The 16,171-nt window shown below is 19.8% G+C and overlaps 1 protein-coding gene across 1 annotated transcript in view; it reads left to right on the top strand.

Annotated features, from left to right (window-relative positions):
* The first annotated feature begins 1,124 nt into the window (after positions 1 to 1,124).
* Positions 1,125 to 16,171, top strand: part of LOC100866156 (carbonic anhydrase 2) — a 34,405-nt gene continuing 19,358 nt past the window's right edge. Inside the window, exon 1 of the mRNA XM_003694299.4 lies at positions 1,125 to 1,501. Coding sequence (XP_003694347.2) covers positions 1,462 to 1,501 — 40 coding nt within the window. The 5' untranslated portion in view covers positions 1,125 to 1,461. The remainder of the gene's footprint in view (positions 1,502 to 16,171) is intronic.

Here is a 16,171-nt window from a genome sequence, read left to right as displayed (position 1 = left end):
TAAAAATATATTAGATAAACGTAGTTTTTATTTAAAACATTTTATTTAAATTTTTTAACAATAATAAATTTAAAAATAAAGTTCTATGTTAAATTCTTTATTCGATATAGCATTAGAATAAATTGATGAAATTTAATAAATTGATGAAAATTAATAATTAACAATTAATAATAAATTTTATAAATTTAATTCCAATAAATATAATTTGTGTAAATAAATTACATAAATGTCATCAACATATTTTCACGAAAACGTGCATATTATTTTTTTGAATAAAACAAAAATATTATTTTATATTATTTTAAACAAAGATATAATTTTTAAATATAATATATATTTATACAATTTTTTTACATGAAATTTTCATTAAAAAATGAAAAATCAAAATAAATTTTTTTAACAATTACAATTTAAAATTATTATTCATGATAATATTATTTTTTTGAATAAAATTTTAAAATATAATATAGGAAGCAAAGCATCGCAATGCCCAAACAATGTTACATATATATAATGATATTATGTATAATTATACTTATATAAATAGGAAAAATATTTTTTCAATTTAAATAAATATTAATATCGAACATAATATTCTTGCAATTAAATTACTCAAATTAATTAATCAATATTTAAATTAAAAAAAAATTACAAAAAATGTATTATACATTATTTTATACATACATATATATATATATATATATATATATATATATATATATATGTATGTATGTATGTATTGCAATATACATATTTATAATTTATATATATATGTGTGTGTGTGTGTGTGTGTGTGTGTATGTATATGTACTACATAAATTACCTACATGTAGAATAACTGAATGAATTTCTAATTTTAACAAATTGGTATTATATATAATTTCTAGTACAAATTATCATAATTCATATATTTATAAACTATATGTTTCGTTAATTTAAAACAAAAAAAGTAATATATACAATAAACAACGAACATGTAAAAAAGAAACATTTAAAACATGTAAAAAAGAAAATTTTAAATTTTCGATGACATAAATTTTCATAAAGTATATCCGTATCAAATTTTGGAACTGGGAATTATCGGGTTAAGGCCAGTGAATCATCGGAAATCACCATCGGTCTTTATTCCTTTCCTAACTTTCACGTTATCGCATTTACTTGGCTATCATGTGTAATATTAAATTGTTTAGAGTCGATAGGCCTTTTGTTTTTTTTTTAATACGAAAAATATAAATCTTCGAAAACCTGAGGAAGGGCCTGAATAGTGTGAGAGTCGATAGGCTACCGCGAAATAAAAGTGGTAGTCTCTTATTTAACATAGTCGACAAGCCGGCAGTTGCTCAGTCGACCACCGACCGTAACAGAGTATTCGTATTTCGAAGTTAATATATCGGTGAACCGGTGGAACTTGGACAGTCTTTGGGAACTTCCACTTGTGAAAAGTGACAGTTGCCTTTTGTCATGGCTTTCTTAGTCTTCACACTGGTACTATTGTCGTCGAGTGAGTCCTTTTTTTTTTCTTTTCTTTGTCTTTTTGGGCCGGTGATTCACGAAAAGGTTAGGCATTCGTGATTCACAATGAAACTTGAATCTCGTTTAGAAAGATACGAAGAATATTTTAGTGACTTAAACATTAAAGAATTTTTATAGAAATAATATTAAGAATGTTAATAATAATTGACGAATAATTTTTAATATTTTTAATTCAAAATTTTTTGAAAATTTAAACTCGCTAAAATTAGATTTTTCAATGAAAATTCTTGTAAATGTTGAAGAATTTTTATAGAAAAATTTTTATTTGAAATTATCGCAATAGTTCAATTTGGATTTTCTTTTTTAAGAAAATATTTATGATGTAATATAAATATTGACAAATTTTTATAAAAAAATTTTAATTTGAAATTTAACAATAATTATAATAAGAGAGTTAAGATAAGATTTTTAAAAAATTTTAAAATTTTTAAGATTTCGATTGATGAAAATAATAAATAAACTTCCTAAAATTTTGATTAATATATCAATATTTTTTAAAAATTTTTTTTTTTTAATATTATTTAACATTACTTATAATAATCTGCATAAAATGCAATATTGTTGTTATTATAATTTTGTTTATTAAAGTAATAATAAGGGATAGATATTAAATAGAATATCTAAAAGATATGATATACTTTATCCGATAACGATATCAATAATTAAAGTTGAAACTTAATGCATTAAGATATGATGAACCAACAGTGACTGTCTACTTGCAAACATGTTCAGAATATTATTGAAAATACAACATTTACTTGTTTCTAAACTTTCTTTATATAATGATCGTCAAATAAATTTTAATAAAATTTAAATCTAAATAACATCAATTTTAATGTCATAATATCATAACATAGAAAAAAATTAATCTTATAAAATTTAATATCACCAATTCATTTTCAAAATCAAAGATAAAGATTAGAATAAAAAAAAATTAGAAAAATTAAAAACTAATTATGATTATATTTTAATTGTATATTACCATACATTTCTACTGCTATGTAATAATAATTATTATTAATATCACGAAACTATTTAAAATTCACAAAGAGACCCGTAGGGTAACCGATTGCTTATTCAATTCGGTCAATTCCGTTGCATCGTGGTGTAGCACTGTATGCAAATGACAATTAGAATATACACTGAAGATTCACACCTGGGCGAGATATGTTTGCATGAATCAGAAGTAAAAGCGTTACATAAAATTCACAAAAAAGGAAAGCTAAACACCGATGAGTATACAATTTTCGAATTCATAAGCAAGTGAACGAAAATCACGAATACCTTTATTTACGCCAGTGCTGCATAACACGAATGAGTATACAGTTTTCGAATTCATAAGCAAGTGAACGAAAATCGCGAATACCTTCATTTACGCCACTGCTGCCCTCCACATTTATTTTTTATTAAAATGCTATTGTGCTAAACTTGCATTTCAATAGATTTTATAATTTTATTTTATTTGTATTTTTATCATTTTGTTCTTTGATAGCAATCGGCAATAAATATATATATCGAGAAATGCAGAAATTCTTTTTTCTGAGCTTCTTTTCGATTTAAAAATAAAATAAAAATTGTTATCATGAAATGGGAAATATATTAGCGAAATATTATGAATTTTAATTTATTTTTGATAAATTATTTTTTTTGCTTTGCTCAGATTTTATGTAGTTTATTTAAAGATAAAATATAAAGTACGTAGTGTATTATTATTATAAAGTTATTTAAGAAAAATAAATTTTAATTAATTTTTTTTGACTTTTATCTAACTGTATTTATTTTTTATAATTATTATCTTAACTATATCTATTTTTTATAACTATTATCTTATATATATCTTATATACTATCTCAAGATAAATTATAATAATATAATAAAATTGTAAAGATATAAGAAAAATATAAATTAATCTTGCTAAAATTTTATATTTATTTTTTATTGTTAAAAAAAATTAAAATAAAAATAAAGTAATAATAAAAATACGCAACAATATGAAAAAGATTTAAGTTGATTTAATCAATTTTTGATAATCTGTCTTTTTTAGTCTATTGTAATCTTATATAATAATTTCTATACGTGTGAATGTTAAATGTTTCGAGTATCATTCTGATATGATTTAATAATATGATTAACAAATGTTATCAGCAAATTAACACGAGTTTGTCATTTCGAACAAAGTAAATGGTTTCAGACGTCGTGCTCCGAATATTTTCACCGTTATTTGGAAGAATATACCAATCGTAGGCACTTTTGTAATTAGAATAAGATGAGTTAATTTGATGTTCCTTGAACGAGCTTAAGGTTAATCAGCGCAATTTACCATTTAAGAAATCGAAATTATCAACTGCCCCTCTTTTTATTGAATATAACATTATAATCGAATGTTTGAAATGTAATTTCTTAAACTTTATAATTTATATAATTTATCAATAATTTAATTGTAGTTTTCTTCTAATGAAATAAATATTTCCAAAGAGACATAAATAGAAAATTTCAAATAACAATTTAAAAATAATCATTTTAATTTATTAATGTTAATTATTATTTGATAAATAGTATATATATATATATATATATATCAATTAATATTATGTTTTTTATTTGATCAATTCAAAAAATGCGAAATAAGGCAATATTTGGGAAAATAAAAAATTGAAAAATTAATATGAAATAACTATTTACTGAAATGTTATTCCTGAATTAAGATTAAAAATGCATATTGAACACTAAATATAATAATAATAAAAGTAAATATAATAGAATTTTAATAAGAAATCAATTTTTTTTAAATCAAATAACAACAACAAATAACAAGTAATCTATTTTATGAAATGATAAGTCATTTAATCGCAAAGAGATAAAATGTTAAATAGAATCTGCTTAGTATCTTTCTTGTATAAAAAATCGATGTGTTAATATAATTGTTTGCAAAATCGAGGATAAAAAAAATATATGCCATTATAATATCTAGGACGCAATAGCCCGCAATAATTTCGATTGAATGACTTTAATGGTTGATAGTGGAACAATTGAGTGACGTAGAAAATTGCAGACGCATTAAAAACATGTTTTAAAAAAATTTTAAATTATATTATTTTTAAATTAATTGAGAAATAATTTATTTTCGAAATAAGATAATATATTTTTGTAATATTTCAAAAGTATTTGATTATATGAAAAGTAAATAAATGTATTTGCAATTTTTAAATGATATAATTTTATTTAATTTTTAAATAATTTACTTAACGAAATTATTTTATGAAATCAATTATTTTTTATGTTGTTTGTTATTTATTTTCGATGAAAATAGTAAGTTTTTAATATACGGAGTCAAATTTTATGTTATCATTGCTTTCGTAATACTAGTACAATAACATTATTACGTGCTTACAATTATTATTATATTTATTGTTCAATATTCTATAGTTATTCCTAATTTTCCATTAGAAAATAAACATTATTTTCTCAAATAGTAAATTTTCAATTTTTAATTTACTATTTTTTCAAATGCTTGCCTTATCTCAAATTTTTTCAATTAACCGAATATAATTTCCGAATATAAAAATAATATAATTTCATTTGAGACTATTACTTATCAAATAATAAATAGCATTGTTTAAAATTTTATAAAAATAATTTTTAAATTATTATTTGAAAATAAATAAATTTTGTCCAAATGTGCCAAATGTAATATGAAGTTTTAGTTATCCTAAGTCATCCGTTTTCGCTATGCTTTTTTTATATCTTCATTGACTAATAAATATCATAATACAAGTTTAACCTTTTATTTTTTATTTCACTTGTGCTATGCACCTCTACATAGTATGTATATTTTTCAAAGGGAAATCGTAAATCACAAAGAGGACTTTATTCGATCTTTTGACAAAAAGTATCTCTATTATTAGAATATAATCTGACTTTCATTCAAAGTGACATACTTATTCTAAAGAAAAAAGATATCGATTAAATTACTTTCTATAAAACGAAGCGATGAAGATGTTGATTTAAAACATCTCATCGCTTCGTACATTAATTCACGAAGTCTTTCGCTTGATTTATATATTGGAAATACGCTTTTTATCGATATAAAGTACAAAAATAGTCGCTCATGGCACAAATATATATATATATATATGTATATTGCAAATTTAAAAATTTTTTCAAGGTCTGTATTTCTTTTTTAAGAACACAATGCTTTACGAATTTTTTAGATATTACATAACATTCTTAAAAAAAAATAAGATATATTCAGCTCCCTTCCAAACATACGCTTTATCTTTAGCATTTTTTCTAATTTTTTCTTCCTTTTAACAACAACGGAAGCAATTAATATATATAATTGGATCAGCGGTTCTCAATCTTTATATTTTTTTATATCTTTTTATATATAAATATATAATTTTATATATGTATAGAAATTTAAAATGTAAGAAATCCATCTTTTTCCTCTACAATTTTCTTAAAAAATTTATTGCACGTTAAAAGTAAGGATTCTTTTAATAATCGATTTTTCGATGTATTAATTTTAAGAAAATATTTTTATACAATTATACAAAGAACAAAATATTTTTGATTGAATTAATTGAAATATTTTTATCAAACTAATAATATAAACAAAAAAAATGAATAAAAATATTTCTTTTTAACTCATATTTATCTATTTATAAATAACAGACAATATAAAATTTGAAAATTTTATTTTTTCAAAATATGATATTTTAAATATAAAAAAGTTCTGAATTAATTAAATTTCTTACATACATATGTATATAAATGTTCAATATAATATCAAATATCAATTAACGATATTATATTTAATCAATTAAATTAGTTTTGTTCCATATTAAAACATTAAAGAAGTTATTAATCTGTTATAATATATATTAATATCCGAATAATAATAAATCTGATCAAATAACCGATCAATTGATTTATATATAATTAATCGATTTCTAATTAAAAAAATGTTATTATCATGTAATACAAAGTTTTGTGTTTCGATTGATTTAGGAATTTTCATGTTTTAACATTTAAAAAATGTGATTCTATATTGGGATATTTCTATAAATTGAGAAATTCTGCGTTGTATTAGATTTCCGTGTAATCATACTGATAAGATTTAATAGTATATTATAATAAATGACATTTTTTTATTGATGGTAAAAGATTTTAATGGTAATTTTTAATGTGTAAAAGATTTTAAATTCTGTATAATTTAATTTCTGATCAGCAATCTAAAAATTGTGTTGAGTTAATATGTACATAATGAGTTATTGATATTTTTTGAGTCAAGAGCATTATAAGTGATTTTTGGGTTCATAGGTTGAGAAACGCTGTATTAGATAACATACGTTATATACCTACTTTAAACAAAATTAACTTCCAACAAATAATAAAGGAAGTAATTGGAATGGAAAATGAAAAAATTGAAGTAATCTAAAATTAGCAATTATTAATTCGTTTAAAAAAAAGAAAGAATGTTATTCTATGTAACGTTACTTACAATTTTCCGGAAGAACGTGTGCGCGATGAACGAAACTATGGAATCGTTATATTCGATTTCTATTTCTATTATCGCAAAAATTATGCATACATATATGTATATATGTTATTTAGGAAAATATACATATAATGCACACAAACGATATCATCGGGATATTTTTGTAGATTTGTTATATACTACGTGTTGTGCAATTCTCAGACAAAAAGGAAGAGAAAAATTGCCGGAAAAGTCATGGTATATGTATGTATTAAGCAATGGTGTATTAGTACACGGGAGTGGTTAATTAGATCTAATTGTTGAATTGGTGATATACCAAATGTGTATTTGAATTGAACATTTAACAAAAATTTAGAATCTAAGTATTTAAAAAATAGAATTTAGAATTCCATTATATATCGTCAAAAGTTTATCCATCAAAAATCTATTAAATTAAATGAAATTTAATGAATATTGATCCATTGATATTTGAAATATTAACTTCAATTTAATAATAAAATTAGAAGAAAAATTCGATAGAAAAAAAAAATAATTCCAAATTTTTAACCAATATTATATATATTTTTCATGATACAAATGTATTAATATTTTCTTAGTCAAATTTAATAATATTTTTTGATAAATATTTCTTGTAATTATATTAAAATAATTTAAATATATGAAAAATTTTGAGAATATAAAAAACTCTAATATATGTTAATTATTCAAATGATCTAATGATAAATATTAAATATATATAATTAATAATAAGTATTTTCTAAATGCAAGTAAAATAAAAAATGAAGATTAAAGTTGTTTGTGAACGTAATTATTGAAAGTATTATCATTAAATTAAAACGAGAAGAAATATTTATTTTCTTTTTACATAGTAAAATTTCAATATAACTGATATAATTAATATAATTAGTAGATAAAATCTATGATAATATAGTTATTTATTTTTAATTCTTCATTAAAAATGTTTATCGCTCTTGCTAATAAGCGTACAGGTAAAAGTAAAAACGAACTACGATAGAAATCCATTACTATGCAAACTGATAAGAAATTCTATTATAATAAGAATAAATTTAATTTCTTATATAATTGTTATAACTATAGTACAAATTTTTATTCAAATACATATTTTTTACATTATATATATTTTGCATATTTTATATAAATGACATAAATAAATATATTTTTTTTTCTGATAATAATATAATTTTTCATATTTGTATAATAATTAAATATTATATTATAAATAAAGTTTTTACTTACGATAATAGTAGTAATGAAGTTGAAAAAATTTTAAATAGTTTATTTGTAGAAAGAATAGAAGAGCAATGTATTACTTGATATCTTGTAGTCTTTTTTTCAATTCAAATTGTAAGAATTTTATATAATTAAATTTACATAAAATAAAGCTATTTACATTTTGAAAATACTATATATTGAGAATAATCATATATTATGAATAATTTTTATTAATTAAATATTGTTTTAGCTGTATAAAAATGTCACAATCTAGTTATAATTTTCGAATTATATATACTGTTGAATTCAACAAGTTAATGATTATATATGTACATAATTATATATTTATTATTAACACTTCAAAGTGCTGATCGTTCTGAGAAACAATAAGAGTACAGAATAATATGTAAATAGAAAGTTAAATTCATTACTTTATATATATAGCAATGCACGTTTAACTTTCGCAACCGAAGCCTTATCGTGAACATTATTCAGAGAAGTAGAATTCCAGAGAATATATTTTCTTTCTTTAACTCACTTGATAGATTTCTGAATGGATTAAAAAATAGAATGAAAGACATTGATTGATGAGAAGTAAATGATTGATCAAAAGTCCTATCAAGCGATTAAATTCAGTTTATTTTTCCTTACTATATAAGATTTTATATCATGTAGTTAGTACAAAAAAATGATATAGATAAAATCTATCTACTAATAAGTATTACTGTAATTTCTACTTCTTTTTTTAGTAAAAATGTTCAAACTCATTGCAGTTTTCTTGATATTTTCATAAACAATATTTATTCATTTTTTCAAAAAAGAATTTATTAAGGATAGAAAAATACAAGATATACACAAAATATAGATAAAGGAATAATTCAATATGTAACAATTAGTCGAAAAGAAAGAATAAAATTTTTTCATTTTATTTTTAAATAAATCAAATTCGAAAATTTGATTGCAAATAAAATTAATTAATTTTTGATATAAATGAATTATTGATAGGATTTTTTTTTCTTCATGTGAAAATAAATAAAATCTATAAAATCAATTTTTTTAATTTAAAAATCAGTTATAAAAAAAAATTTGAAAATTCAAGAATTAGATTTCCTTAATTATATACAATCTTGAGTTTCTCAAAAAGAAGAATAAAATTTTATTTTACATATGTTTGTTTGCACACGTTTGCACACGTTGCAATCTTATATTAATAGTTCATTCGATTAGGAATTAACCAATTTAATTTTACTTGTAAAAACTTTTTACTCGAAAAATTTTTAAATTTAATTTTTTTCTTTTCCATTTATTATTGCATAATAATAATTATTGCAGAATAATCTCTTAATCTATAATTTGCAAGATAATTTGTATATGTATAAAATTTATATTTTTATATATTTATTTAAAGAAATATAAGAAAATATTTAAAAATATTTAAGAATTTTTTACACAAATTTTATATCTCTTAATAATACCTTAACTATTGTATCGATATTCTCTAAAAGGTCAACTCATTAGAATTAGACGAGATATTTACATCAAAGCATATATAAGAAAGCACGTTCAATAACGTATATGTACGTACATATTTCGATATTGTCAGGGTCTCGCGATAGCATCCACTCATCTATAACCATTCAACATTAACGAATGTTACAGACATGTCGATTTTAGACTTGTATAATAAACTTTCAAATGAAAATAAGTAGGCGAACTTTGATATATAATAATCGATGTTCATTTAAAAAGTACCTTTACTCGTTATTGGCATTAGTATATGTGATATGGAAAAATGTAATACGACACCTTCCATTGTAAACGACAAGCGAAATTCTAGATTGAAACAAACGACTAAAGTCGAGTATAGATACAATGTATTTGATAATCTTCCAATTCTGTTTTTGATTGATTAAAGTTAATGCACAATTCGAATATCAAAGATTTGAAAAATTTAAATGATTTTTTAAATAATTAAAATAAAAAATGATGAATATTGAAAATATTATCAATTTTATTTATAAATGCAAATTATAAAATATAAACATTTCACAAATGTATATTAAATACTATAATACATTAAAATGTTATGTATATTTATCTAATCTATTTCGCTTTATAATTAAAAAAGATAAAAAAATAAAAAAATTTTAGATAAAGAAAACATATATTACATTTTCAAAATTAAAAAAAATGAGACTATGATCAAAAAAAAAATTACTTATCTTATAATTAGTTTATAGTTTATAGTATATAAATAAAATTATTCTAAATACCTAAAATAAGATATCTAGAATAAAATATTTAATTTAATGGCAAGTATTTAAAATATCTTGAAATTATTTATTTATTCTATAAAGTATATGGATTCTATCTTATTTTAAATAATTAGAAAAATATTTTAAATCTTAGATATTTTATTTTTGATATTTTATATTTGATAATTTATATTAACATCATAATTCGAGTTATAATATTAACTCGATATATTCATACTTAATAATTTTTTATAAACTTTTTATAAAGAATAAATTAATTTTTTATAAACTGATATATTTTTTATCTTTCTTAATCATATAAAAGATTAAATTTTAAAGGATTATATAGATAATATAAAAGTTTAAATAATATAATATAATAATAAAATATAAATAATCAAAAAATATATATATATTTAAATAATATTAAAAAAATAATTTTTAAATATATTAACTTTCATTTGAATTTCTTTTAGCATGTAAAGTTATATGATTGATTTTCAAAAAAATAAATATTTTTTTTTTTATTAAATTTTTCTGCAATTTTTATAAATTCATAGATTGTATCGAATTATATTTTCTATATTTGATACGTTGTATATAGTAAATCAAATACAAGATCATATATTGAATATTTTAATTTTATATATGCTTAATATGTATATAAATTATAAATGTATATATGTATCTCATAATTTATATTATAATATAAACATTATATACGAATATGAATATTTTTAAATCATGTTCATTATTATTTCAGAAACCTTATGGTTAGGAAACAAACTTCTTAACCTTTCAATAACCTTTCGATTTAACCTTTATAATAAATTTAATATGTATATAAAATTTACATATAATAGAACGATAATTTAAAAAAAATAAAAAAATACAAAAAATATATAATTATTTCTTAATGATTATTTAATTAGAAATATTCTTATTACCAACTATTTTTTTTATTAAATATTCATATCATCTATACAACTTTTTCTTATTTTTATCCCTCAATCAGAAATCGCTAACGCAATGTTTAATCAGTCAATATAGTAATATACTGCGCAATGATATCATCAAAGCAAGGTCTTTCTTTTAACTTTTCTATTCGTGTAAGAAAAACAAAATTTCTTGCAATAAAACGCAAGATTGCTTCAAGATTGTGATACTCTCGTTTTCATCGTACGGTTCTTGTACATTGCTTAGATTTTATGAGTAACAATTGTGCGCATGTGCAATAAATGTTTCGTATTAGAAGGACAGTTGTCCTGGTATAACTCATCAGAGACCTTCAATGATGCTCGGTTAAATTAGTTTATAGTCCTCGAACGTCAACAAAAGGATTTCCTGGCTTGATCATACGGTTGGAAAATTTCCAGTGGAAATAATGTCGATCCTGGGCAAATTGTCATATATTAGTCGTGCTCGTCGTTCGACGCACGTGTCAAGCATATGTGTAGGATTTGGAAGTCAAGATACATATATTATGTATACATATATGCAGGATTTATCTTTCGTGCAGACTGACTCATTAACCTGTAATCGAGAAGTTGTAAGTTTGCTGTAAGAAAATGGCCTATTTTGTTTAAATTTATTGTTAAGATCATGAATAATGCATATTATCGAAATAATATAGTTTTTCTGGTATATATAAATGTTCATGAATATATATATATATATTATTTTTTTTTATTTTGTTTTTTTATATACATTTTATATAACATTTTTATATGATATATTTTTAATTTTTATTTCTTATTATTATTATTATTTTTTTTTTTTGAAGTAAAAGAATGAATTTCGAAATAAAATATAAGATTTTAGTTTCATATTTATTAGTTTCCAAGATATTAATGAAAGATTTTCACTATTATACATTAGATTACTATATATTTTATCTATATATAACAATGTAACTGTCTTCTTTGTTTCAAAAATCAACTGTTTAATATAATAATTGACTCGATATTTGTAAAATATCTTATAAAACTTTCAATTGTTTCTATGAAAAATTGCAAAATTGGCAACTTTCTTAAAGAGGTCAGCTTTAAATTCTAAATTTAACTTAGTATTTAGACGAGACTTCTTTTCATTCGAAACATGTCTAACATCAATTGTCATATTTATTATTACGTTGCTTTTGCTACGTCTATTTATTCTACTTATATTATTCGTACTCGTAAATTATCGTACTTGGTTTTTGATAAAATGTGTTTTATTTCTTAAGAATGAGTGATCAGATTTTTGGATTATAGACACATATATATATAAAGTTAATATGGTTACATGTCATTGGATATTCGACTAATAGGCGACGCCTACTTCAATGAAACCTATTATATTAATAATAAAGAAATATTAGAAATATTTGCATACACAGCTTTTAATATATAATATTGAAATTTTTTTATTAATATCTTAGAAATTAAGTATATACTAATAATAATAATTATTATACGAAATTAAAATTATAGATCTATGTAGGTTATGTTTATGTAAGTTTATTTCTTTCATCTGTATCATCTTTCCAAATTTCACATCGATTAATAACTATATTATAAACTATAAAAATACATTATATATAAATATAAATGTATTTATATTATATGTTTTTATATATAAATATAAAACTATAAATTATATATATAATGAACATTATATATAAATACTGGACTATAAATAAATTATTAAAATTATATTTTATTACGGAACATTTAATTTTTTAAGAAAAATATTTTTAATACTTAATTAATGAGATTTTTCTTTTTAATTTTAGATTTAAAATGAGATTTGATATTTCAAGTAGTTTAAAAAATAATTTTATGATTATCTTATTTCTAGAAGTGGTTTACATGTATTTGCTTTCCATTAGAGATTTCAAAATTATCATGAGTATCTATATATTTTATATATATATATCTTTTTGATAACATATAATTTTATAAGAATTCATGAAGAAATATATTTTATATATATATCTTTTTGATAACATATAATTTTATAAGAATTCATGAAGAAATAAATATATAAAATGAATATTATATAATATATAACATGTACATTTTTTCTTGTTTTCATGTTATATTCTTTATTTTTATTTCTTTTTATTCTATTATTTTTTTTATAATTTTTTAATTTTTAATTTTTTAATATAAATTTTTTAATATAATTTTTTAATATAATTACACATAATTAATAAATAACAAACAATACTAACGATGAAATAAATTGAATTATTATCAAAAATTAGACTTTGTTACAAGTTATTCAATTTTTCAATTAGAAGAATGCTTTTAATATTTGTATATGATTACTACATTTTCAGACAAGGTTTCTTTAATTTTGAATTTAAAACAAAGTTTGTGATATTTTGAACATTTTAAAGCAATACACTTTATAATTATTTTTCTTTCCTTTTTTGTTCAGAGAAGAATGAGAAAGAAGTAAATTGTTATTTAATTAGTTAATTAGAGAAAATGACTTATCTTATTATTTGATTTATTAATATTTTAAGTCAATAAAACTAATTAATTGTTTAATTAGTGATTTTTTTAATAATTTATTATATATTATCATTAGATTTATTTACTTTAAATAAATAATTTATAAATTTATTTTATGCCAATTTTATACAAATTTTAATATATAAAAATTATATTAATATATAAATTTTTAAATATAATTATATAAAATATAAAATAATATGAAAAATAATTATATAAAAATTTAAATAAAATTAACAAATTCAAAATAAATTCTACCGGATAATAAAAGTTTTATTTTTATTTTTCTCATTATTTTTTTAAATCATTGATAATTTTTAATTTTTACATATAATCTTATTTTTATTTATAATAATAATCATATTTTATAAAGTATAATTCAATTGCAAAGATTTTGTTATATAATATAATAGATATGATAGATATAATTAATCTATAATTAATGATTTGAACTGATATTTTCTTTTTTCTATTTGTTTTATCTATTATATATTTCGTTATAATAGTAATAATAAAAATACATTGCAATTATTATTCTCTTCAATTAAAAAATTAATTATTTCTTATTTTATTTTTTTTTTCAATTCTTATTTTTATTTTTTTTATTATTTTTTTAAAGATTTATATTTTTTTGTTTATTTTTTTCTCAATTCTTCATTTTCTCAATTTTATCTTATATAATAATAACAATAATAACATAAATATTATAAAATATTTATAAAATATTTATAAAAATACTTGAAATCTCAAAATTTTTTAAAAATTAAAACTTTTGTTTTTTCGAACTTCGAAAACATAAAAATTTATTCTTTGCAAACCAAAAAAATTATCAATTATTTATTTGATTATGAAGAATTATGAAAAATCAAAATTTGCCAAAATTTTTTTTGTTGATTTTATTCAACAATAATAGATACATATAATAAAAATTTCAAGATTATAAAGTTTCGAATTCGAATTTTGTAATTTAAAAATAAATAAATTATTTTAATGATAGATTAATATCTTCAATTCTTTTTTTAGTTTCATTTCATCATAGTAATAACATAAATATCGAAAATTAATTTTCCAAATGATTTTAGATCTTTATCCGATAATAATAGTAATTAAAGAAATAGGCAACAAAGAAAAAAAAAGAATGAAAAAGTTATATGAAATTATCGTATATAACAGGTTTTCATAGATAAAAACATGCAATGTCCTTGTTGCATGCATTAAACAAGTTTATAGTTTATTATTTATGTCAGCCGGACATATATGAGAAATATTTGATATTGAATATAATCATTGCAATTAAATTCGTAGGAAGAAATCGATACTCGTTATTCAATCCTAAAAGAATTGGTATTCTAATCGCGAAGGAAAGGAATAACTCATCTGTGACGAGTCTAATGCAAGAAGGAAACTAATTTATAGTTCTTTCGTAAATCGACTTTCACTAGAGTGTCAAGAAGTTCCCATGGAAGTGCAAAACAGATCTGACTAACCCAGATTCTTCTAAGAAGTCTCTATATATAGGGTGCTAATATATTTGTGAAACAATACTTTAGAAGATCTATTTTAGAATTAAAAATAAATACAAAAGTTGATATATAAAATTTAGACTTGTTTATTAAATTAACATATTATATATTATAAAGCAACTTAAATTTTGATTAGCAAGATAGAAATATGAGACGAAGCAGTCTCATTTTATATCCATTTTGCTTCGTCTAATGTAAACTTAAATTGCTTACTTAATAAATAAGTCTTATCAATCGATATTTTTATATATTAATTTTTATATTTGTTTTGACCTATCAGAATCTTCAAAAGATAAAGTAACAATATAAATAAGAATAGTTTTTCTTATATTTATACCTATATAAAAGATAATAAGAATTTTTATATTTTAAATGATTTGTAAATTATATATATACATACACATTTTATTTCTATATTATATAAAGAAACAGAAATGAAATATTTTATGATATTTTAATTATTAAGAAAGAGAGAAAGAATTTTTTATGCATTCATTGCTGCATATCATGAATATATTAATATGTATATTAAGTTGTCTAGGATATTATAGATTTCAATAATTTCAACAATTATATCATAGATTATATTTATATATATTATGCTTTGTATATTACAAAAATTAATTT

This window comes from Apis florea, unplaced genomic scaffold, assembly GCF_048593485.1.
Source record: "Apis florea isolate Af1SG1 unplaced genomic scaffold, ASM4859348v1 contig_1789_pilon, whole genome shotgun sequence".
NCBI classification, from domain to species: Eukaryota; Metazoa; Arthropoda; class Insecta; order Hymenoptera; family Apidae; genus Apis; species Apis florea.
This window is presented reverse-complemented; position numbering and strand designations above follow the sequence as displayed.